A 24,097-nucleotide genomic window follows, 5' to 3' on the forward strand; every position below is an offset into this window, starting at 1 on the left:
GTTTGTTTATTTCTATATTCGCGGTGTGCAAGTACTTGGAAGGGAAACGAGAAACGACCGTGCGCGAGTCGCGGAGAAATATTGCAACTATCTTAAATAATTCATATTGTCAATTGAAATTGTCAAATTGACGTATATTTCATACCTTCTGTCATTGACGCAGAAAAATTATATATTGCTCCACAATATTGATATGATATGCAATTATTATATAAAGGTAAATTTAATTAATTGTATTTTGCTTGCAGTACTGCATTTTAATAACTAATTTTATTTACTACATACAATTGTTTACGTCTTAGAATATAAAATAAATCGTTTACGTTTGCTAAACATAACCTGCATCTTATTTTTTCTTCTTATTATTTTTTTGGACTATGGCCTTGACAATTATCCAGCAACCAGGACTAATATAATTGGCCAATATAATTAAAAGTGCGAATAAAAGTACAGAGCATAGAAATAGAGGTCGCTTTGCCAAACTTGCACGTTCCCAATAGTGAATTTTTATTGTGACTGTAGTGTAGACAGTAGACAGTTGTGGCTCAGATTAGCGATGCTTAGATTAACGACGTTCTACACCTTCGTTGCGGGGTATGCCTCTCAGAGGAAAGGGGGGGAAACTTATATGCAAGCGAAAGTTGGTAACAATGCATTTATAGTAGAATACTCAAATCATATGTTTCAGTATTGAATACTTTATAAAAATAAATTATAATAAATTACGGAAATTACGGAATTAATTATAATAAATAAATTAAAAATAAATGGTACGGTAAACAATCCTCATTTTTTAATATGTTATTCTTTACAAAAAAACCTGTAACTTAAGCACAAATAATTAAAAATCTTAAATTTGGGTCAAAAGTTATTAACTTTTTAAGAATTCCCATAAGAGCGCATGTTAAAACTTAACTTTGACCCTTAATGGTAATTAAACGGCACGGTAAAACAATTTTAAAAAAATCAAGTCTTAGTTTTTTGAAGTAAACTATAACATACTAAAATTTCTTGCAAATCCTTAATTCTTTGCCGAAGGTGTAGAACGTCGTTAAGATGCAATAGAAATAAACAAGCACGAGGAGCACTCCCAAATCATGATTTGGGAGTGCTCCCTGAACATTCAATGTGTCTTGGTTTGTTTATTTCTATATAGTGAATTTTTATTGTGATTGTAGTGTAGACAGTTGTGCTTCAGATTAGTGAATGGACTATATCAGCAATTTTTTGTGTTTACTGCGTTACTCTTTTATTTTTAGATTACTAGTCTACTTTTATATAAAAAACAGTTTTTAGAACTCATTAGTGACCTATTAATAAATATAATATGTATGCATTACTGTCAAAGGCCGATATGATCAACCAAAAAAGAAGATGCATTTGGTGATTTTTCTAGTGATTTTTTTGGGTGTGAATCTGTCTTTTTAGTCTACTACTCTTGGTTTAAAAACGAAGCATAGTTTAATATAATATTTATGGATTACCGCCGAAGGCCAATATTATCAACCAAAAAAAGAAGATGCATATCGATGGCTTAACCCTTAAACGCCCAACCTTTTTTAGATTCCATGTCCGCCCAAGGGTGGGTAAAAAATGTCCACCTCGAAAATAGCTAATATATTTGTGGAGAGTTGTTGGAAATGGATTAAGCTTAAGAATCTTATGCTTAATAAACACAGCATCTTCTAAAATATTAATATAAACAATTTACAAACCTTACAACAAAATTACAATGTACATCAAAATTAACATAACAGTAAAAGCCAGTAATTCAGATTTGTCGATTTTCTCCACATTCTTCCTTTCAACCTCCTCATTGGCAGATAAGTATGTAGATTATATGTAATTAAACGTCGATAATTATATGGATTATCTTCCTACCAACGAGAAATTATATAGAAACATTTAGTAACAAGTTTTACCAAGGTTGTACTTTTTATGCCCACCCATATTTAACTCAAGATGCTACTTTTATTTTCAAAAATATCGGTAGAACCAAATTAACATTCGATAAAGGGCTGTCTTTTTAACAATAAATAATTTTTTAAAAGTTTTTAAACACGTAATAAATATGTTAGTAATGTTTTAAAACCTTGTGAACCTCGTAACTATGCATGCCCGAAAAAATAAATGAACGCTAAAAACATGCATCACTTTAATTTCATAGGAAATTAGGCGACAGGGTAGGATTTGCACGTGGTAATGATGTGGAGTATTTCCAATAAACATGACATATTATGTTTCTCTAATCTTAAACATTCCAGTTAGTCTAGTCATCGCATTTTTATTTTATCTCACATTGAAAGATGTAATAAAAATTTACGACTTCCCACGTCCCGTCTTCACTGCCGATAAAAAATACTTTGTAAAAATGTAAAATATTTACATTGCACTAATTTGGCTTATAAATAAACCTTTTAATAACTGAAAAAAATCTATAGGACAAATAAATAAATAACAATTCAATGTGTGATAGAAAAATAATAGGATTTTGGTTTTAAATTCAGCAAAATATGTTTATAGGAGACGAAAACCTCGAATTCCTTGGAAAAAATATTCCCATCATGTTTTTTGCATTATCACTTTCATAAAATACCTCAGAATAATGTTCAAGAGGTCGCCCATACCAAAAGTGGTCCTAATTTATTAGTGGTCCTATAACAGTTTTGTATAAATCCATTTTTTAGGTTGGGATAAGGGCCTCAAGCAACTAAAAACAATGTTTTAAAATCAAATAAGCCCAAACTAAGTATCAGAAACTGATAGAACAAGGTTTGGTGAATCCAAAAGTAATTGTGTGTTTTTGAGCCTTAAAAATCATCATTTTTGAAAACGATCAACTTTAGAGAAAAATTACAATAAACCATTTTTATTCAGAATGATCCAAAAAACAGAAAAAAAAATTTGTCTGGGCAGATGAAATTCATTTATAAAATTTGTTTAATAGTTATTTATGATATAAGTGTTAAAAGTACACGTTTAAGGCACGCATGTGAAAGTTTGCGGAATGAGCGAAGCGAATTCTGCAATTCACATGATTGCCTTAAAAATGTACTTTTTAACACATATAAGTATCATACAATATTTTTTCTACAAACGTCTTATATATCAACAATTATAATTTATTCATTCTCAATTACAGGAGGACAATATCTACAAAACCTTTAACTTGAACTTGACTGACATTCCATTTTTATATTTTTCTTGACATTACATCAAAACTGCCTATTGGGACCGTGCAAGTTCGGCAAAGCGACCTCTATTTCTACGCTCTGTACTTGTATTCGCACTTTTAATTATATTGGCCAATTATATTAGTCCTGGTTGCTGGATAATTGTCAAGGCCATAGTCCAGAAAAATAATAAGAAGAAAAAATAAGATGCAGGTTATGTTATGCAAACGTAAACAATTGTATGTAGTAAATAAAATTAGTTATTAAAATGCAGTACTGCAAACAAAATACAATTAATTAAATTTACCTTTATATAATAATTGCATATCATATCAATATTGTGGAGCAATATATAATTTTTCTGCTTCAATGACAGAAGGTATGAAATATACGTCAATTTGACAATTTCAATTGACAATATGAATTATTTAAGATAGTTGCAATATTTCTCCGCGACTCGCACACAGTCGTTTCTCGTTTCCCTTCCAAGTACTTGCACACCACAAATACTGTCAATACGTAAATCATAACAACTATAGAATAACATCTTACTTTTATTGTTGTATATTCTAACAAATTTTAATAGTTTTTTTCTACAAATGTGTTAAAAATGCAATAATACAGTTTAAATTAAATTTTAAAAAACCTGTTAAACCACCTTTTTCAAATTGCGCAAGTTGTACTATTAATATTAATGTTAATAAATGAAATATAAATATTTTGACGTTTCACAATTTGACAATTCACTTTTAACTGGAGTGCCTTAAAATTTTTAAATCACTAGTGCTTTAAAGTAGCATTTTAAACGCTCCTATGGAGTGCTAAAAATTGCATTTTTAACACGGTTGTAGAAAAAAACAATCATTGTTTAAATAAATTAGAACCACTTCTGCTGGTATTATGTTTTAAGACGAAATAAGTTAAATACAAAGTTATTAATTAATAATCACAAAAAAAAATTTAAAGCTATTTCACTACGTCTCTGTCTCGCTACGATATCGCACCGAAGAGAACTACATGTTTTTAGCAATGCCTGATATTATTGTTTTGCTCGTAGATCAACGTCACTAAATGATTACATAAGGTCCACGACATTATAAATTACCATTACAAGGGAATATGCATTAGGTGGACATTTTTTACCCACCCTTGGGCATTTAAGGGTTAAAGCACACTTATTGTAGTATGTCCAATTTTTTCTACTATTGAGTTATGTACTGTAATTTCACTAATGCAAAAACTAGTTCGTCTCTGTCTCGCTACGATAATGCACTGAAGAGAACTACATGTTTTTAGCAATGCCTGATATTATTGTTTTGTTCGTAGATCGACGTCACTAAATGATTACGTAAGGTCCACGACATTATAAATTACCATTACAAGGGAATATGCATTAGGTGGACATTTTTTACCCACCCTTGGGCATTTAAGGGTTAAAGCACACTTATTGTAGTTACGTAGTATGTCCAATTTTTTCTACTATTGAGTTATGTACTGTACCTTGATGACCTCTTAAAAGTCTATTCTCCTGCACAGACATGGCATGTCTTAATGCGTTTGGTGTGCTATAAATGACATTTCAAAAATGTGTGCTGTGCTCAATGAACTGTCAACACGGATGGAATGGGCAAGAAGTTGATTTAATGCCACCAGGATGAGATAGCGCTAGTCAGGGAAGGAGGGAAGATAATCGCAATCTTTAGTAAACAAAAAATTGATAGTGGTAGTCAGGGTTGCCAGCTTGTTGCTGTTGCTCAGTAAATTAAATTTGCGTATATACATAGAACTTTATATTTATACTCTCATATAATCGAATATGATAGGACCTATGAATTATTTCCAGGGCCTTCTGTTGATAAGTAGTATAATTTTGGTTTACTGTTCTCTACATTTGACTACTGATTTATTAAAATGCGGCAAAAGTTTAAATTTAAGGGGTTTGAGCTTCAATTTGAGGGAATTTCATTTTCTAAGTGGGGGATTTATAAAATCACATCTGGCAACTCTGGTGGTATGTTGTAGCAAATTTTCCCTGACAAGCCCTGTCTCTCTCTAGGACCTCTCACTTGTATGTTGGCTGCAATCTCCCTTCACTGTTTGAATGTGATGGGGCCATTCCATCCATTTGACAGTTCATTGGCTGTGCTACAGGAGCTTATAACATTCAAAATCGATTTTCTCAAAAAAAGCACATGCACAGACATACAATAAATGTGCTTTAAGCATTAAGCCATTGATATGGTTATTTTTCTAGTGACTTTCTTGGGTGTGAATGTCTTTTTAGTTTACCTACTCCTCCTAGTTTAAAAACAAACCATCGTAAATAATTTCAATCATGTGTAAAGATCCATTGGAACAACTGTAACTGTACATTGCAGTGTAATTATTTCAGTATACAGCCTACTCAGAATGTTTTACTGACTAAATACAACTAAGTACATAGAAATAAATTTCCAAACCACCTGTTTATGCCTACTCTAGCTACATTATGAAAATTTATTTTATTTTTTCTTGTAATGGATAAATAGACCAAAACAAATGCATAATAGAAGTTTAAACACATACTTGAAGACCTTCTAATTTCTCCTTGTGATTCAGAATCATCATTTGATTCGTTTTGGTCAGATTCAGCAAGCATCTTAGATTTATGTGGAAATATAGTTGGAACAGCATCAGGTTTTAAGAGTCTTCTCTGGTCTTGTCTGTTATTTTCAAACTGGTCATTTTCAAAGTGTACCTATAATAAAAGTAAAGGGTAACATATTACTTGGAATTGATTCAAACTATATTTTTGTATTGAAATAACTGAATCTTTATTTATTTTACCTCACAAAGAAATGGTTTTTGTGGCAAGTCTGTCCTATCAACATTGCGAATCCACTGTTGTCTTCGTTCTTCATTATTATCCCCTTGAGGAAACATAAAAAGCCGAACACCTTTTTCAGTTCTATTTGAGCAGTTTGGAACCACACAGTGCATTTTGTAAACAATTCAAATTCTAAATTCTATATCCAACAACAATGGCGACCAATATCTTTATTTATTTCTTACCGCACTGCGCCATCTATGAATACACTAAGGACTCGACAAACAGACGAAGTCGCGCTTACATTGGTTGAATTCAAATTTTCATCTGTTATTTCTGTTTACAATTTTTATTCTTGATCGTTGTTTAGTTTATAAATAAATACAGAATTGCAGATAGAGAATGTCTATGTACGATAGATTGATATATGAATTTTTATGATATTTACAGCTCAATTAGAATTTAAATGCAACTTAATGAAAAATGCACTATTTTGTAGCATCACTTTTTGGATTTACTCAAGATTGATCTAGATTACCTGAAACAATAACCACAGATTAGAACACGACCCCGGTTATTTATCATTATTCTATTTACATTAAAAATTATATTCATTAGTATGGGAGGCAAGTATGCTAGTTACTCGAGCGTTATGGGACCTATTGGGTTGTGAAGATTAGGTCTTATAATATCAAAAAAAGTTAAGTTAACTTTTCCATTTTAGTGGGGACTTTCCATTTTTTATTTATTTTCCATTTCCAATAATCGTTTTTTCCGATTATAGCGCCATCTATCCATAATTCGAAAAAATGTCTCGAATAAAAGTTATCTTATTTTTTTACCTAAGGATTCCAAATCTGCAATAAAAAATGGGGGCTCTTATTTAAAAATTAAATCCTTTAAAATTAACCCCTACCCCATCTCCGTGGGTGGTCATGTTTGATGTCATTCAATAAATTTTTAAAAAATATTGCACACGTATTTTTCAGTTTTTTGATCTGATGTTCATTTCGCGAAATATTGCCGACTTCTTATTTAGAATTTTAAAGTTACCCCCACTCATCTCCGTAGGGGATCGTGGTTGGTAGTATTTTTGATAGATTTTTGAAAAATATTGAACGCGTATTTTTCAGTTCTTCAATCTGATGTTCATTTTGCGAAATATTCGCTTTTTTGTGAAATTTTGTGACTCACCCATTTCCTATTACGCCCCGCTCAAATCGTCAGATTTTTTAAATATACACTTCATACACTTTGCCTCGATTTCGAGTTTTTCTAAGGATAGATTTTTTTTGGGGTCCCCTTTAACGAACTCCCCTGTATTAAGAGTTCATATATAATGGTAGGGGTACATTTACAGGGTACAAGGTTTCTCACCATGAAATTTTCTGACGCGCTCTAGTAACTGCAAAAATCCCCGCTTGGGCTCCCCTACCATTGAAGATATTATTCGTCCGCTATATTATAACTTTTCCCATGCGTCACGATTCATTTTCAAACAAAATAAGAGGGGGGGTTAGTATTTTTGATTATTTTTTTCGATTTTTTTATTGGCTCATTCGATTGTAAATATTTTCAAGAGTATACCATTAAAATTTCAAGTTTATCCGAGCAAAATTGATGGAGGTATTAATCCATTAAAATGTTAAATTTAGGTTGCATTTCTTAGAGGAGTCAATCTTATTTTTTTTAATGTGTAGGGGGGTTCAGTAGAAGGTTAAGTTCAAGTTTTTGGGGTCGCCACCCTTGTCCCCCGGCCGCCATATTGGAAAAAGGGGTGCAAAGGGCTCTCGCGCTGTATCTCCTAAACTGGCAATCCTACAGAAAATTTCATTATACATAAAATGTAGCAAATTAAATTTTCTACAATTTTATATATATTACCTTTTATCGTCAAGTGACCAACAAAAAAGTTATACACAAAAATATGAGAAAATTCTGTAAGAAGTTTCCTTTTGGAGGTTATAACTTTTTTTCCGTTCATTTCACAATAAAATAACATCATAGCGATTTTGTAGAGGATTTTTCAATGAATAATTTTCACTATAAAGTTGTTTAATTTTATTTATTATCTAGGTTTTACAGCGCTCCAATCTTCACCAGATTCTCGAATTCTCATAGGAATACAATAAAAAAATACTTTTCTGTCTATATATTAGTCGAGCGGCAGCAATCGCTATGCCGACCGCGAAAATCAAATTTAAGGTGAATGACCAATTTTGGTCTATTTTTATGTTTTCGAGGTCGCTGAATCCGAATATGAAGTTTATTTTTATCTAGATTTGGTGGAGCATGTTCAAAAATCAAATTTCATACAAAAATGCCGAAAATCAGTTTTGATGATTTTTAAAATTTACCTCGCTGTAGCCTTGGTCGCTGTAAAGATTTCCTTTTGAAAATTTTACTGTGTCATCTTTGAAGTATGTAAATAACAATGGAGTTTGTCCAAAATGTTTAAACACATTAAAAAAGAAGTTGTTATAGTTTTTAAACATTTTGTCATCATATTTCGTCAGTTTCAAGTTTACTTAAAAAAGTTGAGCGACAAATTTTTTAGTTTATAATTTTAACCAACACAACAATAAAATATAATGCATGAAGAAGTTTTTGGGAAAATCTTAAGTCAAAATATACAATAGGAAAAAAGTTATGTTACTGCATATAGACAAGCGGCACACCCCAAAAAACGCTTGTATCTCGAGATCCTGACCACGAATGGCTAATATTTTGATAATACTTTATGATTTTGATATCAAAAATTCGTTTTTTGCTCTTCTTAAGAATTTTGCATTTTGCGGTTGCGTCATTCTTCTTCTGAACCGGCAAACAACTTCTTGGGCCTTTTCTATATATGCTTAGGGTTATAAGTTTTATAGTGGGGAGAAACGTCAAAAACAGATTAATAATAGTATAGGAATGTTAAAATCATAATAAATTGTATGAATAAAAAATATGTATAAATAGAAAAGTAAGCCTAACTTTTTTTTATTGTATCCCTATGTGCATTCGAGAATCTGGTCAAGTTTGGAGCGCTGTAAAACCTATATAAATAAATAGAATTAAACAACTTTATAGTGGAAATTGTTCGCTGAAAAACCCTCTACAAAATTGCTATGTTATTTTATTTTTGAAATGAACTGAAAAAAACTTATAACCTCCAAAAGGAAACTTGTTAAAAAAATTTTTACATATTTTTGTTTATATTTTTTTTTGTTGGTCACTTGACGATAAAAAGTAATAGAAACAAAATTGTAGAAAATTTAATTTGCTACATTTTATGTTGAACTATATTTTCCGTAGGGTTGATAGTTTACGAGATATAGCGCGAAACCCCTTTGCACCCCATTTCCAAGATGGCGGCCGAGGGACAAGGGTGGTGACCCCAAAAACTTGAACTTAAGCTTCATACTGATCCCCCCTACACATTAAAGAAATAAAATTGACTCCTCTAACAAATGCAAGGTATGGCTTAAAAATGTAACATTTTAATGGAGTATATGGATATATACAAAAATTTTCTTAGTATTATTGACAAAACTACATTTTTTTTAAACACGTTTTCTGAAAAACATGTTTTTTTGAGGCTGTGTACATCATAACTCAAAAAGTAATGCACCGATCTTTCTGAAATTTTGCACACTTCTTTTTTAGATATTTTACTAGGTAGTGACGTCGAGTTTTTGCTTATTTTAACAATTTTTTTGTTTATATTACCATTTTTTCTCTTTACCAAACACACTTTTTTTGTTTTTTTCGATTGTTTCACTTTAAAGTTATACCATGAATTTAAAAATCAATATATCTAATCATAAAAACTCGACGTCACTACCTCAAGAAACTCTTAAAAATAATCTTTTTGGTTTATATGTTTCAAATGATTCTGTCCGAAGATATAGTGTACACCGCAAATCATCTTCTTTTTTGGATCGTCTACTTAAAAATGACGCCACTGCTTCATTTTTTAATATTTTTCAATAAAAATTTAACTGAATAATCTTCAAGTGTTGTTCTTTAAGATATCCTTTTATCCATTTAATTTAAACCCACCACTTTCAAGGGAAAACGTTTTAAAATTATGCAAAAAAAAACGCAGAATTAACTATACCTCCCCCCTCCTAAGTCCGTTAAAGCGGACGAACCCACGGGACGAACCTTGGACGAACAATAATTTGGCGATGTTAAGTCACAATGACGACCTCTCTTGGATTTCGGCGGAACTAAAATTGAGGCCTTTAACCCCTTTTTGGGCATGCCAGGTTTCCCCAACACGACTCTACCTTATCGGCAGAGTCTACGAGAAGTGTACGGTAAATTGAAGCTGTAATTAGGCATTCCAAATCACGTGATATAATATGGCTGCTGGATGGCGAAACTATCATCCATAGGCGTATCCAATGTTTAAACCACTTCATATTTAATTTGCTATCACAATTTCACAAATTTCGCTACACAATTAACAAAAAAACAAAACCAAACAGGATATTCTTTACAAATTTGTCAATATTCAAGGTAAACATTAGATACGCCATGACCACCCCCTTAACTATGTCTATGGCCATGTCAGTTTAGCCATCCACCAGCCACCACTGACAGTTCATTGGAATCCCTAATTACAAAAAAAGAAATATGTATGTCTTTGCACTCACTTTATAACGTTCAAAAAATTACGGGATCTCGATTTCAATGCATATTTTTTCTTTTATAATTCTCGTATCAAAGTTAAGCGTGAAGTTAGTCGTACTGATTTGATTAAAAGCTTACAAACCTTTTATCAAAAGTGTTCTTATTTGTATGTTGTGTTGCAGAATATTTGGAGTACATTTAGGATGAACACGTTCTTTTTGATTCTATTGATGCTGGTAGATTAATCGATGGGACTACTAAATTTTTCACTTTATTTATTTTCGAAAATACTGACAACGATTTTAACAACGATTTGACATTAAAAACCCCCATTATAGCAGGGCAATAAAAAGAAAAAGGCCTCAATTTTAGTTCCGCCGAAATCCATGAGAGGTCGTCATTGTGACTTGACATCGCCATAGCCACCTTTACTTAACAAGGTGGCTATGACATCGCCAATAGGAGAATATCAGAAAACAATTTGTTATTAGGGCTTTAACTTTCTTTTATGTAATAGCTAATAGCCCACCTAGAATTTTCTTCGGGGCGGGTTTAACCCCCAAACCCCCTGAATGCGCCACTGCTTTTACGTACTCCCCTGTGGTTCAGCCGTTTAGTCACGTTTAGTTGATCTTTAGTTGATAGATTAAGGCGCAGTCTCTCTTATGCGATTGTCGCATGCGTTCGACGCAAGCAGTAGTCGCAAGCAATTAACGCAGTGGTTGGGGTGGTCTCTCTTGTGCGTTTAGACGCATCAGATAGAACAGCTGATGAAAAGCGGGAATTTTAAAAATAATAGGTTAAAGGTTATGTTATATATTATCTGATAAAGGATAGCACCGATAACAGTAAAATCATAGTAATTTATAATACTATTTTTAATAATTTATAATTATAGTAATACTTAGTAATTAATAATAATAGGAATATTTAGTAATTTATAATAATAGTAATCCTTAGTAATTAATAATATTCATTAGTCATTTATAATAATAGTAATATTTAGTAATTTATAATTAGTAGGTAGTAGTAATAGTAATAACGCTTATTGATGAATATACTGGATGAATATACCCCTCTATATTTATCAATCAACGGTAATAGTAAGTAGTAATTAATTTAGTGATAATAATAATGGGGTATCTACAGAGACAGGTTTATCTTCACATATTAAAAGAGCAAGAATTGGAAGAGAACCTTTTAAAAATGATGCTCTCATATGAAGGTAAACCAAAAAAGAGTAAAACTGATGAAATGTATGTGAATAGGGTTGAAGAAGGATACCAAACCAATTTAATAAGTAAATATATGGTTGATAATGAGACCAAGTTTCATAGTTTCTTTCGCGTGACGAAGAACCAGTTCCATTAATTTCTTGTTATGTGCTATTAAGGAAGACATAACGAAATCTCCTACAAGAATGGTAAAGAGAGTGATAACACCAGAAGAAAAACTTGGTGTCACATTAAAGTGCAAAATGTTTATTCTCTGTGCAATTATGAAAACAACAGCATATTGCTTATTTATATCTGGAATTACGTATTATTAAAATATTAATTAACAAAGCTTCTTAACCTCGAACCTCATTATCATAAGTTGATAAACAATAAACAACAAACTTTTAAATTCTATGTCAAATTTTTTGTTGTTTTATGAAATGGACGCATGCAGTCACTGCAAAGCACTGCTATCATCACCAGTCGATGCAGCAGGCGCATGCGATTCCTCGCGTCGGACGCACAAGACAGACCGGCCGCATAAAGTTTACATTTGAGGAGTGCACAGAACATCGCTTGCGACTGCTGCTTGCGTCAAACGCATGCGACAATCGCCTAAGAGAGACTGCGGCTTTAGATTATTATTTTATACAATGACAGCTGACAGCATACTTAGCTGTCAAACTTAGATGTTCCATGTTCAATTAAAAACCGTTTGAAAAGTACGTTTATTGTAAGAATGTTTTATATTTTATAACGAATTTATGATAATTTGTTAAACAATTATTCAATTATTAATATTACTTTTAGGTTTATATTGTTGTTTCAATGTTAGCAGTTCTCTAAAACAAGTTGTAGTATTATATTATTCACTCCATCCATATTTGTGTGTTGTTAAGCCCAAAAATGGACGCATTTACAGAGGTAAATAATAATAATATGCAAAACTAATGAATTTTCAAAATATTAACGTACTTATTTTAGAGTATTTTGAACAGGGCGAGGGAAAGACAAAAGTTATTAGAAAGCTACGGAGGTACAGATAGAATACCTCTTAAGGATGCTAACTGTTTGTCTTCAGAACCTCAAAAGGGACGAAAAGAATCACTTTCAGGTAATGTTTAGTTCATACTGTATTAGAACTTTTAATTTTTGCTCCTCAAAGTTTTAATTTATGTCTTGTTATAAACAATGTCAATATTTTAGATTCTAATATCAGTGTTAATGTCTGTACAAAAAACTTAGAAGCTCAATCTAAAGAAAACAAGTCTGAAGGCAATCTTCCCAAATTTACGAGACAAAATTCTAGAACTAGGGTTTCATCAGATATGCCAGCTTCTCCTAAAAATCAGTTAAAGACTCTAAATATTCAACAGGATGATTTTAACATGGAAATTAAACTAACTGCTTCAGAAAAGGTCAGAGTCGAAGTAGAGATTGCTGAAGCACTCAGTGATAATGATGACATTGAAGGAGGATGTCCTTTGAGAATTGAATCTAAAAGTAAATTGAAGAGATTAGGACAGCTTTATGCAGGTATAATTATTTTGGAAACTACCTATAAGTGGCGTATTTACTTCTATCAAAGAATACAGCACCCAACAAGAAGCGAAAGCTATTGTCGGCTCCTTTGATATTCAGGGGACAGAAATAACCCTTGTAGAATGATCGGATTGCCACGTATTGTTACACTAAGAAAAGTAATGAGAAATTCGCTAAAAACATTAGTTAATTTTTGGTTACACTGAGAAACAGAGTAATAATTAAAACTATAGTGTTTTTTGTAGATTTTAGTTTTTAAATTTTACATTAGTGTTTTTTAAGTTAATCTGTTTTATATGAATTGTATTTTTTTCTGTAAAATTTAATATAACCCATATATCAATTTTGTACTGATAAGTAAAAAGGTCTTAAGTTAAAAATATCGATTTTGACTAAGTTTTGTACATTAAAAAACTGATGAAATGTGATGAATTTTTAATGCTTAGTTGAATTTAATAGTTAATTTCAAAATAGAGATGAAAATTTCTATTACTTTTTTTGTCGTATTAAAAAACTTGTCAAAATAGATATTTTTGACTCAAGACCTTTTTACTTATACCTAAGTACAGAATTATACTTTCGAAATTTCTTTTAACTTTGTCTTATGTTGATGACTTTTTTGTTTACTTTTGAGGAATTTCTTTCAATATCTATTGACCTCCAACACCACGATATTTTCGCTGTACGAGGAAACTCTGTGGCTGAGGCTAGAATGACTTTATTCATCTTCAATTTATTTCTGTGCATCTGAGGTTTCTAGAACTCCTGGTTGTACTAAACCAAATTCAATTCGCCTGGATATATCACATTAGCCCATCACATCTTCCATCTAGCCACCTTAACTTGTTTCTTATTTTGTTTCCAATAGGATCCACAAATAATTTTCTCTTAATATACTCATTCCTAACATTATCTTTTCTAGTTATTTCACTCAGCTAACGAAGCATTCGCATTTAAGCAATATACAACCTCTGTTCATTCCTGTTTTACTTCCCAACATTCAGTACCATATATCACATCTGGTCTTGCATTCCGTTAGAACTTACCTTTGAGTTTTATTGGTACCTTTCTATCACACAGTATTTCACTTACCTCTTTCTATTTCATCCATTCGGCTCTAATTTTATTACTTGTATCCCCATTGGTCAGTGAAATCAATCCTGCATACATAAAACTAACATCTTATATGAGTTTTATTTATCCAGGCTAACTACTCTATGCAGATTTGGAATACCATCTTTAAAAGAATATTCTGTTTTTGTCCTACTTAATTCTAATACTTTTTCTTCAAGCGCCTGTCACCACTGATCTAGTTTTGCCTCCACTTCTCTCTCAGACTTTCTTACCAACACAACATTATCTGCTACAACCAAAGATCTCCCTTTGAAGTTCAGCTTCATGAGGTTCAGGCAGTCTGACCCAGCATGAATGAGAATAACTATGGGTTTAACACGAAACCCTAATAGCTCTGCTTTTACACAAAATTTTCCAGTTTCACCTGCATTCGCTCTCTCATAATTGTTACCATCTCATACATCTCTTGCACCACTCTCACATATTCAGTCGGGACTCCTTTCCTACTTAGTAGATACCAATAGTTTTCTGGTAACTTTGTCACATGCCTTCTCAAGATTAATAAACACTATGTGCAAGTCTTTCTCTTCCACTCATAAGCTTTCCATCAGCTGTCTTAAAATAAAAATTGATGTTGTGGACCTGCCTTACATAAATTCAAAAAGACTTTTATTTCTAGAACCCTACACTAAATATTGTTAGATTTCAAATGTACGATAACGAAAACATATTTTAAATTGGTTGCTAAGACAAATAATGGTCTGAGAAAGCAAATTTTTGCTTACTGAAAACAAATATTACAAATTAAATAAAACACTGAATGGCTATGTTTAAATTGTTTTTATTCTTTATTAAAAATCTGGGAATAAATAATTTTAATAGATAGGTACGTATATGGTATATGGAATTGAATCACATGGATGTTTAAAAGAAACTTCTCTCATTACCCTACGATCGTTTATACCTGCTAGGATTTCTCGGTATTAAAAAGAGGATTATTTGTTAACGATAATTTCACGATCTAATGGGGCATCCCAGTACGAAATTATACAATAAAATGTACCTTTGCGTGGAGCCATCACAATGACGGTTTATTTTAACAATATATATGTTTAATAGTATTATCCTTTTGTCTACAATTAGAAAAGACCAAACAACACGAAAATTTTACAAATACATTTACATTTTTTGTTAGGTTCAACAAACAGTCATATTTGTCGTTGTCGTTACGTTGAGAAATAGTATTTACACATAATACACTAGAAAAATGGCGGATGAATCACACATGCGCAAAGAAATTTGGATCCTGAAATAGTCGATCCTTTCGCTTCTTGTTGGGTGCTGTATTCTTTGCTTCTATTGTTTATATTATGCATGATTAACCCATTCGCATGCATGCTTGCAATGCAGACAGTCATTTCCCTTTGTAAGTGTCTGCATTATGCAGTCGTGTCTGCAAATGGTTGAGGTAGAACCACTAGAGCCTAAAAGTGGAAATTAAAAAATGTGTAAAAATCATATTTTAGACATATTATGTTTATAGGAAATTTAAAAATGACATAATAGTTCAGAGAAATAAGGGAAAAAAATATCCTGTTGGTGACACAACCCCTCCAGGCCGAAACCAAATTTTTTGAGTAGTATGGACATCTATAATAATAACCTATATGTTTCCTGCAGCCGATTTTGATGATATACATAGTTATAAACAAATAAAGATCAAAAAACGATAAATTTTCGCTTTTTTCGTCTATTACCAAAAAATTAAGCATTTTAAACAAATTTGAGAGTAAGAAACTCATAAATTGTATAAAAAACTTCAATATAGCGTTCTCTGAATATATCTATCCTTATTGGTTGCTTAGAAAATTGTAAAATAAATAATAAATTTTGAGTTTTTATAAATATTCTTAACTTATGTAAAAATTAACTTAAAACCTTCTTATTACACGGAATGCTGAGATTTCTGGTGCTTAAATCATACCCTGCATTTCAAAGCAATTAGTCAAACAGTTTAAAAGTTATTTAATTTGTTTATCCCAAATTAATTTTTTTTTGCAACACTATAAGTCAGAAAATAATGAAGTTACAGTAATACTTTGGATAGTTTATGAAAGAAGAAGATTTACACTATTAATTTAATTAAAAACGAATGATAAAAAATAATTCTAAATATGGCAAAATTATTTTGCAAGAACATGCGAATTAAAAAAATGGGGGGGGGGGGTAACTTCGTCCCCTAGGACAATTGTTTTTCTTTTTAAATGTGTATAAAAATTCAGTCTTTCTAAATATGAAAAAATAATTTTTCTACGGGTAATGGTTAAAAAGTTATTCTCATTGTTTATAAGTAAGCAAAAAATCGACATGTTCTTGCAAAATAATTTTGCAACATTTAGAATTATTTTTTATCATTCTTTTTTAATTATATTAATAGTGTCAATCTTCTTCTTTCATAAACTATCCAAAGTATTACTGTAACTTCATCATTTTCTGACTTATAGTGTTGCAAAAAAAATTAATTTGGGATAAACAAATTAAATAACTTTTAAACTATTTGACTAATTGCTTTAAAATTTAGGGTATGATTTAAGCACCAGAAATCTCAGCATTCCATGTAATAAGAAGGTTCTAAGTTAATTTTTACATAATTTATGAATATTTATAAAAACTGAAAATTTATTATTTATTTTGCAATTTTCTAAGTAACCAATAAGGATAGACATATTCAGAGAACGCCATATTGAAGTTTTTTATACGATTTATGAGTTTCTTACTCTCACATTTGTTTAAAATGCTTAACTTTTTGGTAATAGACGAAAAAAGCGAAAATTTAACGTTTTTTGATCTTTATTTGTTTATAACTGTGTATATCACCAAAATCGGCTGCAGGAAACAATAGATTATTAATATAGATGTCCATACTACTCAAAACATTTGGTTTCGGCCTGGAGGGGGATGTGTCACGAGAAAAATCTTATTTCTCTGGACTATAAACATGTGCTATGGGAAATTTGAAGTTATATTTAACTTGACATAGTGAAAAATGTGATATCGTCGGTATACTGCGAAAACCAGGTAAATGCCGAAATACCGAAACCGAGAAAAAACGTTTTTAAAGTTTAGTGTTTTATTTTGAATTAAGAGGACAACTTGTGTTTGTTATTCGGTATTCCAGTGAAAGATGCATATATCAGAAATGATATTCTATCATTAGTTTGAAAAAGTTAAGACACCTAGCTGATTAAACCTAAATTTAAGATGGAGATGCGGTCACTTACCGGGTTTTACCTGTAAATCTAAATTAATCAGTTACTCTTAAAATAACACATTTATAACAAATATAATAAACCAAATATAATATTTTGTAGTTTTGTGATCGGAATATGAGGCTTTAACAGTTAATAGCAATGGTTTTAAGGGATTAGTCGATAATTATAACATTTAACTGGTTTTCCCTGAACATTTTATTCAGAGCTGTTTGTAGTTACAGTAGAACCCCGGTCAACCGAAATCGGGTTAACCGGAACCCGGGTCAACCGGAACGTAAATATTTAAAAGTGTTTGTAATACTCCTACTGACGTCCTTCTAATTAAAAGATGGCGGAACATTGCCGCTCGAAAACGATGTGAAGGACTTACGAAAAAACAAACAAAAATTACTGATTTCTGTATTAAGTAATGTACAGTACAATGCTGTAGTAACTTAAGTTGTTCAGTTTATACAGTACATACTCTAGTAGCCTACTATGTATGTATTCACCAATCCATTATTGTATTTTAAATATTTTGTATAGCTGTAATAAAATACTGTATTACTGTACTGTAGATACTACAGTATATATAGACATTGTTTGTAAATTAATTTTCCCTATACGCCGTGTTATTAGGCTAATTTTAGCATATGACGGCTAAACCGAAAAATTGGTTATCCGAAACGGCTCTCCCCCCTTTATTTCGGTTAACCGGGGTTCTACTGTATATGGATATTATTTACATAAATGATAGGCAGTTTTATAGAAAAAACAAATTTATTTTGAACGTGTTATAGATACAAGAAAATAATATTACTATGCGTATTACTCGTCAGATTAGTCACTGAAAGCAGGATCTGACAAGATGCCATTGGCATCGTAAAATACGATACCACCTGTTATATTCCTCCGGTATCACTTCCTTATCAAATAGCTGTAACAAATCTCTGTTTTTTGCTATGCTAGTTGGCGAAGTTCTATCATAAAGTTGCTTAAGTTTTTATCGACTAACATAAGCATGCTTATGTTAGTTGATAATCCAGCTTGCTTTTTTCTTGTTGAGTATCAATAAGGAAATGAAGCTGGGCGACGCGTCATAATTGAAATGGATTCTGTTTGTCCCTTCTTTCACGAATCTCATCTTTTTATCTTTAACCACATTATTTTTTCGCCGTTTTGGTCTTTTGTTCGGTTTTTAATTAGAGTGTGTGACAATTTTTTGTCGTAGTACCTATTTAAAATCTTCACACTTTTATGGTTCTATACATACTTTTTTATCACTGACCTTGACATTTTTAGTTTCCCTTGCATTTTGAGAAAACAGACAAGTAATCTGGCATACTATATAGAGAGACCTGATTTCTAGCGGTTTAGATGCTGCTATGTATAGAGTCAACTTCCATACAAGAATGTCCCGACTCTAAAAATTTATGTTACGATACTGTCCTCCGCAGTTGTAAGAAAATACACTTATTTCACTTGCTTACATATTCTGGGACACATTTTGATAAGTAGTCGAGTATAATGCTTTCTATTTCAGAACTTCCTCGTCTACCGTTAATTTCTGACCAGGCAAAACGGTAAGCTACATTAATTTGGTAATGCGGCTTCATTTTCACACAAATTGTAGACCCATAATTTTCGGGGAGAATATAGGAATTGTCCAGTTAATCTGGAATCTGTAGTATAGCCTGTAGATCGAAGGTGATTGAAACAAAATTCCGTTGTTGATTAGAGCTTTTCTTATCATTTCGTTTTTCGAGATTCCATACTTCTTTTTTTTTTCTGATGTTGTCTGTAACTGTTTTCTAAATCCGGAGGATTAGCCATATCATAATATGATAGGGCTAATAAATATTATTTATTACGAACTAAACATTGATCCTATTAGGACAAAAAAGCTTAAATTATAGTCGTTAGAAAATATTCTTCGGCATGTAATTTCGCTAATACCTTCCGGTTTCTTCAGCTGACAATCATTTATATAAAGAAAGTTGATACATTTTCCTTATACTCAAATGTTTGTCCAAATATCTACGCTTCGAACTTTGGCGAATATAATGTGGGACCATGGTTGGAAAAGACTCAATATGAGCCTTTACAATTTTTCGGTTTTCATTGCTTGTTTTATTTGGCAGTATATGCTTGCCTCTTTTGCCCGTATCTGAATAACAACATAGAATATCAATTTTTCTTACAACATCTTGCATTAGCGACGCTGATATACAAAGTGTCTTACAAGAAAACTTCTCACATACCTGAACCTCTTGAACATTCAAAGAAACATAGTCGATACTATCGATTTTACCAGTCGATATGAATGACAAATTTTAATAAAATATACATGTAAAATGTATTAAAGACATTTATCACCTTTTTACTGAATATGGTATACAGCAGTAGAAATATATTGTTGTCCGGCAAAATAATATATGTGCGCTTACTTGGTTTTACATGCAACAGACCTTTAATTTTGTGGAAGTAAGTAGCGATATATTGTTTTACTTGAAAATGAAAAGTTGGTTATGTGTAACTTATTTGTTTATCACACAAATTATCTGCTGAATGGTAAGTCGTATCATTTACTGGGTTTTACCTGTATGTAGACCGTAAAAAACTGAGAATTTTGGTATACTTAACTCAATATTTTAAAATTTGTCATTTACCTGGTTTTCGCAGTATACCGACGATATATTCTTTTTGTTTTTGTTTCTGCATAGAAAAATCTTTCATATATAACTCACTACAGCAAATAGCCTTTCAAATTAAATATGACAGTCATAATAAAGTAAATATACACCTTTCCAAGAAATTAACGCATCACCTTAAAAATTGGTCATGTTTAATGTTTCGAATTTCCTAAACCTATTGTCCGATTTAAGCTATTTTTTTAACTTATGTTATAGCATAGCCCTATTCTTTAACAATATTGCTGTAATATGCTTCTTTTCATGAGCATTTTTCAGTGCGTCACAAATGATAGAAAAAAAGGTAAGTCCGTGATAATATACATTTTAGTGACATGATATTTAGTTAAATCTGACAGTTGTCATATTTTATTTGCAATTTGGCATAAAATCAAATTAATTGTGTTTATTGCATTTATAAAATGGTATTTTCCTTGATTTGTATAGTCTTATAAATTGTACAGATTATATTCGTAGATAATAGTTTGTTATTTCCTGACCGTGAATTTTTAAATAGAAATATTTTTATTTCTGGGTTTTTCGGTCTAAATAAATGAAACACTATTCTTGCTTAAACGTTTCGGCTATTTGCCATTTTCAATAAGCACTTTAATGATTATAACATTACACTTTTTACAATATATTTTCACATACACGTTCTATATTTTAATATTCACAAAAATGTATGCTTCATTCTCGAGATGTTAACGGAGAATGAAAGAATTAGCCCTGTCAGGCTAGGCTGGCACCATATGTTAGACACTTCAAAACGTTCATTAGGTCGTAAATCAAGATTACGTATATTATAAAGGAGATCGAATTACACATAGGAAAAAAAAATTAGATTAACATTCACTATTTAGAGAAAAGAAAGAATATTTTGTAAGGGTGATTTGAGTTTGCGAACACAAAATATGAATACTGAAATGAGTTGTATTTTTTATATTATTATAGAATTTAGACTCGGACGATAAAAAAGGGGGTATAAATAAGTAATTATATTTATAATAGAAGTAATTGGCTCGTGAGAATAGTATCGGAGAATTTTGAAAATAAGCTGGATTGATATTGATATGAAACCAAGACGATCATGTAAAAAGGAAAACGAACAAACAAAATGAGATATTAAACATAATTGACATAAGGAACTGAGGTATATGATCGACGTGAAAAATGATGTACCTATGTATGCGTTGTAGACAATTATACAGGGACAGATAACTGACAGAAAAAACATATAACTATATCGATGAGATTCCTGGATAAACAAAATGGAACACTGGTATAATTGTAAGCTTTATTGAGTTGCTTATAGATAGTAGTATCAGAAAAGAAATGTGAATTTAGCCATGTTGACGGCCACCTTTTTGGTAAAGACAGCACTTGAAAAAATAAATAAATAAAAAATACTAAGAAAGACCGTATTTAAAATATCTGCCAATGGTGTGTTAACAAAATGTAATCAATTTATCAAATTATAATATATATTGGAGAGATCTTTAATATCAGTCTTATTATTGATGCAATTTTGATCTTTCTTTATATGAATCATCTCCAATATACATCTTTTATTATAATTATGTTCTTTTTCCAAAATCTGTACATTCTCAAAATCAAAGCTATGGTTATTTTCCACAGAATGTTTGGCTAAAGCTGTGGTGTTTATTTTGTTAGTTTGTACACTATGTTTGTGCGCAACTACCCTTCTATGTAGGTATTGGTGTGTTTGCCCAATGTATGTTGAATTGCAGTCTTTACAATTTATTTTATAAACAACATCCGACTGCTGATCTTTAGTAACCTTGGGTTTAAATTTTGAAAAGTATCTTCCGGATGTTTTGGATGACTTATGTCCAACATTTATGTCATATTTTGCAAACATTTTCGACATTTGTTCGGAAAATCCATTGATGTAGGGTAGGGATATGTAATGTTTGTTTGAACTGGTGACCTTACTATTATTGTTGTTAGGTATGGTTTGGGTTTGGTTTAGATTGTTGTTGGCATTCGACTGATTTTTGATAGTGTGGAATCTTTTTTTAATTAGAGGGTTGTAAAATTCTGGTGGATAATTATTTTGTTCTAAAATATCTGTAACTTTTTTCAGATTTTCGGAATGGTATTGTGGGTTAGATAGCTTGATTGCTCTGTCTGTAAGACTGAAAACAACACTTCGTTTGTGACCTATCGGTGCATTGGTATTAAAATTTAAATATCTTCCGGACCAGACATCTTTTGTGAACCAGTTTGTAGTTATCAGTCTGTTATTGTTGTTGTATTCTAAACTTAAATCAAGAAAATTAATTTTGTTGTTTATTTCTGATTCGTATGTAAATTGGATGTTGTTATGAAAACTATTGAACATTTGAAGGGTGTAAACTATATCTTCTTCCGGAATGCATAGTAAACAGTCATCAACATATCGTTTGTAGAAATGTATGTTGTATTTTAATTTAGCAATGACTGTTGTCTCCAAAATTTCCATGACTAAGTTTGCTATTGGTGCTGATATAGGTGAACCCATGGCCACTCCAGAAATCTGAGAATAGTATTCGTTTTCATGTTGAAAAAATGTAGAGCTAAGACAGAATTTTACACCTTCCAAAAATCTGAGTATGTAATAATGTTAAAATCTGAGTATTTAAACAAACTTCAATTACTTTTAAATGATGAAACAGTATACAGGAAAGAAAAAGTAAATCTTACAAATAAGATACAAACAGGTTTAAATTCACTCATTAACAGATGGTATAATAAAAAATACATGGACATAAAATTGAAAAATAAATTAATATCTCACAATGGCACATCCTCATATATATATGGGCTACCAAAAGTGCATAAAAACAACATTACTCTTCGCCCAATTATTAGTAACATTGGAAGTCCAACATACAATCTCTCCAAATATTTTGCAGACATTTTGGGAAATGTAATCGGTAAGACTCATTATCATATACAGGACTCATGGGATTTTCACAATTTTATTTCAAAACAATATGTACCAATTAATCACAAACTTTTATCTTTCGATGTAAAATCACTATATACTAACATCCCAATTGAAATAGCTTTAGAATGTGTCAAAACCAGATGGAGTAACATCCAAACACATACTTCTCTTCCTCTTAAAGAATTTTTGGAAGGTGTAAAATTCTGTCTTAGCTCTACATTTTTTCAACATGAAAACGAATACTATTCTCAGATTTCTGGAGTGGCCATGGATTCACCTATATCAGCACCAATAGCAAACTTAGTCATGGAAATTTTGGAGACAACAGTCATTGCTAAATTAAAATACAACATACATTTCTACAAACGATATGTTGATGACTGTTTACTATGCATTCCGGAAGAAGATATAGTTTACACCCTTCAAATGTTCAATAGTTTTCATAACAACATCCAATTTACATACGAATCAGAAATAAACAACAAAATTAATTTTCTTGATTTAAGTTTAGAATACAACAACAATAACAGACTGATAACTACAAACTGGTTCACAAAAGATGTCTGGTCCGGAAGATATTTAAATTTTAATACCAATGCACCGATAGGTCACAAACGAAGTGTTGTTTTCAGTCTTACAGACAGAGCAATCAAGCTATCTAACCCACAATACCATTCCGAAAATCTGAAAAAAGTTACAGATATTTTAGAACAAAATAATTATCCACCAGAATTTTACAACCCTCTAATTAAAAAAAGATTCCACACT

The 24,097-nt window shown here is 31.3% G+C and overlaps 2 protein-coding genes across 3 annotated transcripts in view; one reads left to right on the forward strand and one right to left on the reverse strand.

The window, feature by feature from the left end:
- Positions 1-6,243, reverse strand: part of LOC126881874 (zinc finger protein 184-like) — a 102,927-nt gene extending 96,684 nt beyond the window's left edge. The window contains exons 1-2 of the mRNA XM_050646523.1: positions 6,000-6,243; positions 5,739-5,910 (exon numbers count right to left, since the gene is read on the reverse strand). Coding sequence (XP_050502480.1) covers positions 5,739-5,910; positions 6,000-6,152 — 325 coding nt within the window. The 5' untranslated portion in view covers positions 6,153-6,243. The remainder of the gene's footprint in view (positions 1-5,738; positions 5,911-5,999) is intronic.
- A 6,244-nt stretch (positions 6,244-12,487) lies between these two features.
- LOC126881873 (anillin-like) overlaps positions 12,488-24,097 on the forward strand; it is a 136,175-nt gene continuing 124,565 nt past the window's right edge. For both annotated transcript variants that reach the window (XM_050646521.1, XM_050646522.1), the window contains exons 1-4: positions 12,488-12,541; positions 12,630-12,743; positions 12,804-12,933; positions 13,026-13,355. In XM_050646521.1, coding sequence (XP_050502478.1) covers positions 12,726-12,743; positions 12,804-12,933; positions 13,026-13,355 — 478 coding nt within the window. In that variant the 5' untranslated portion in view covers positions 12,488-12,541; positions 12,630-12,725. The remainder of the gene's footprint in view (positions 12,542-12,629; positions 12,744-12,803; positions 12,934-13,025; positions 13,356-24,097) is intronic.

Source organism: Diabrotica virgifera, chromosome 3 (assembly GCF_917563875.1).
Source record: "Diabrotica virgifera virgifera chromosome 3, PGI_DIABVI_V3a".
NCBI lineage: Eukaryota > Metazoa > Arthropoda > Insecta > Coleoptera > Chrysomelidae > Diabrotica > Diabrotica virgifera.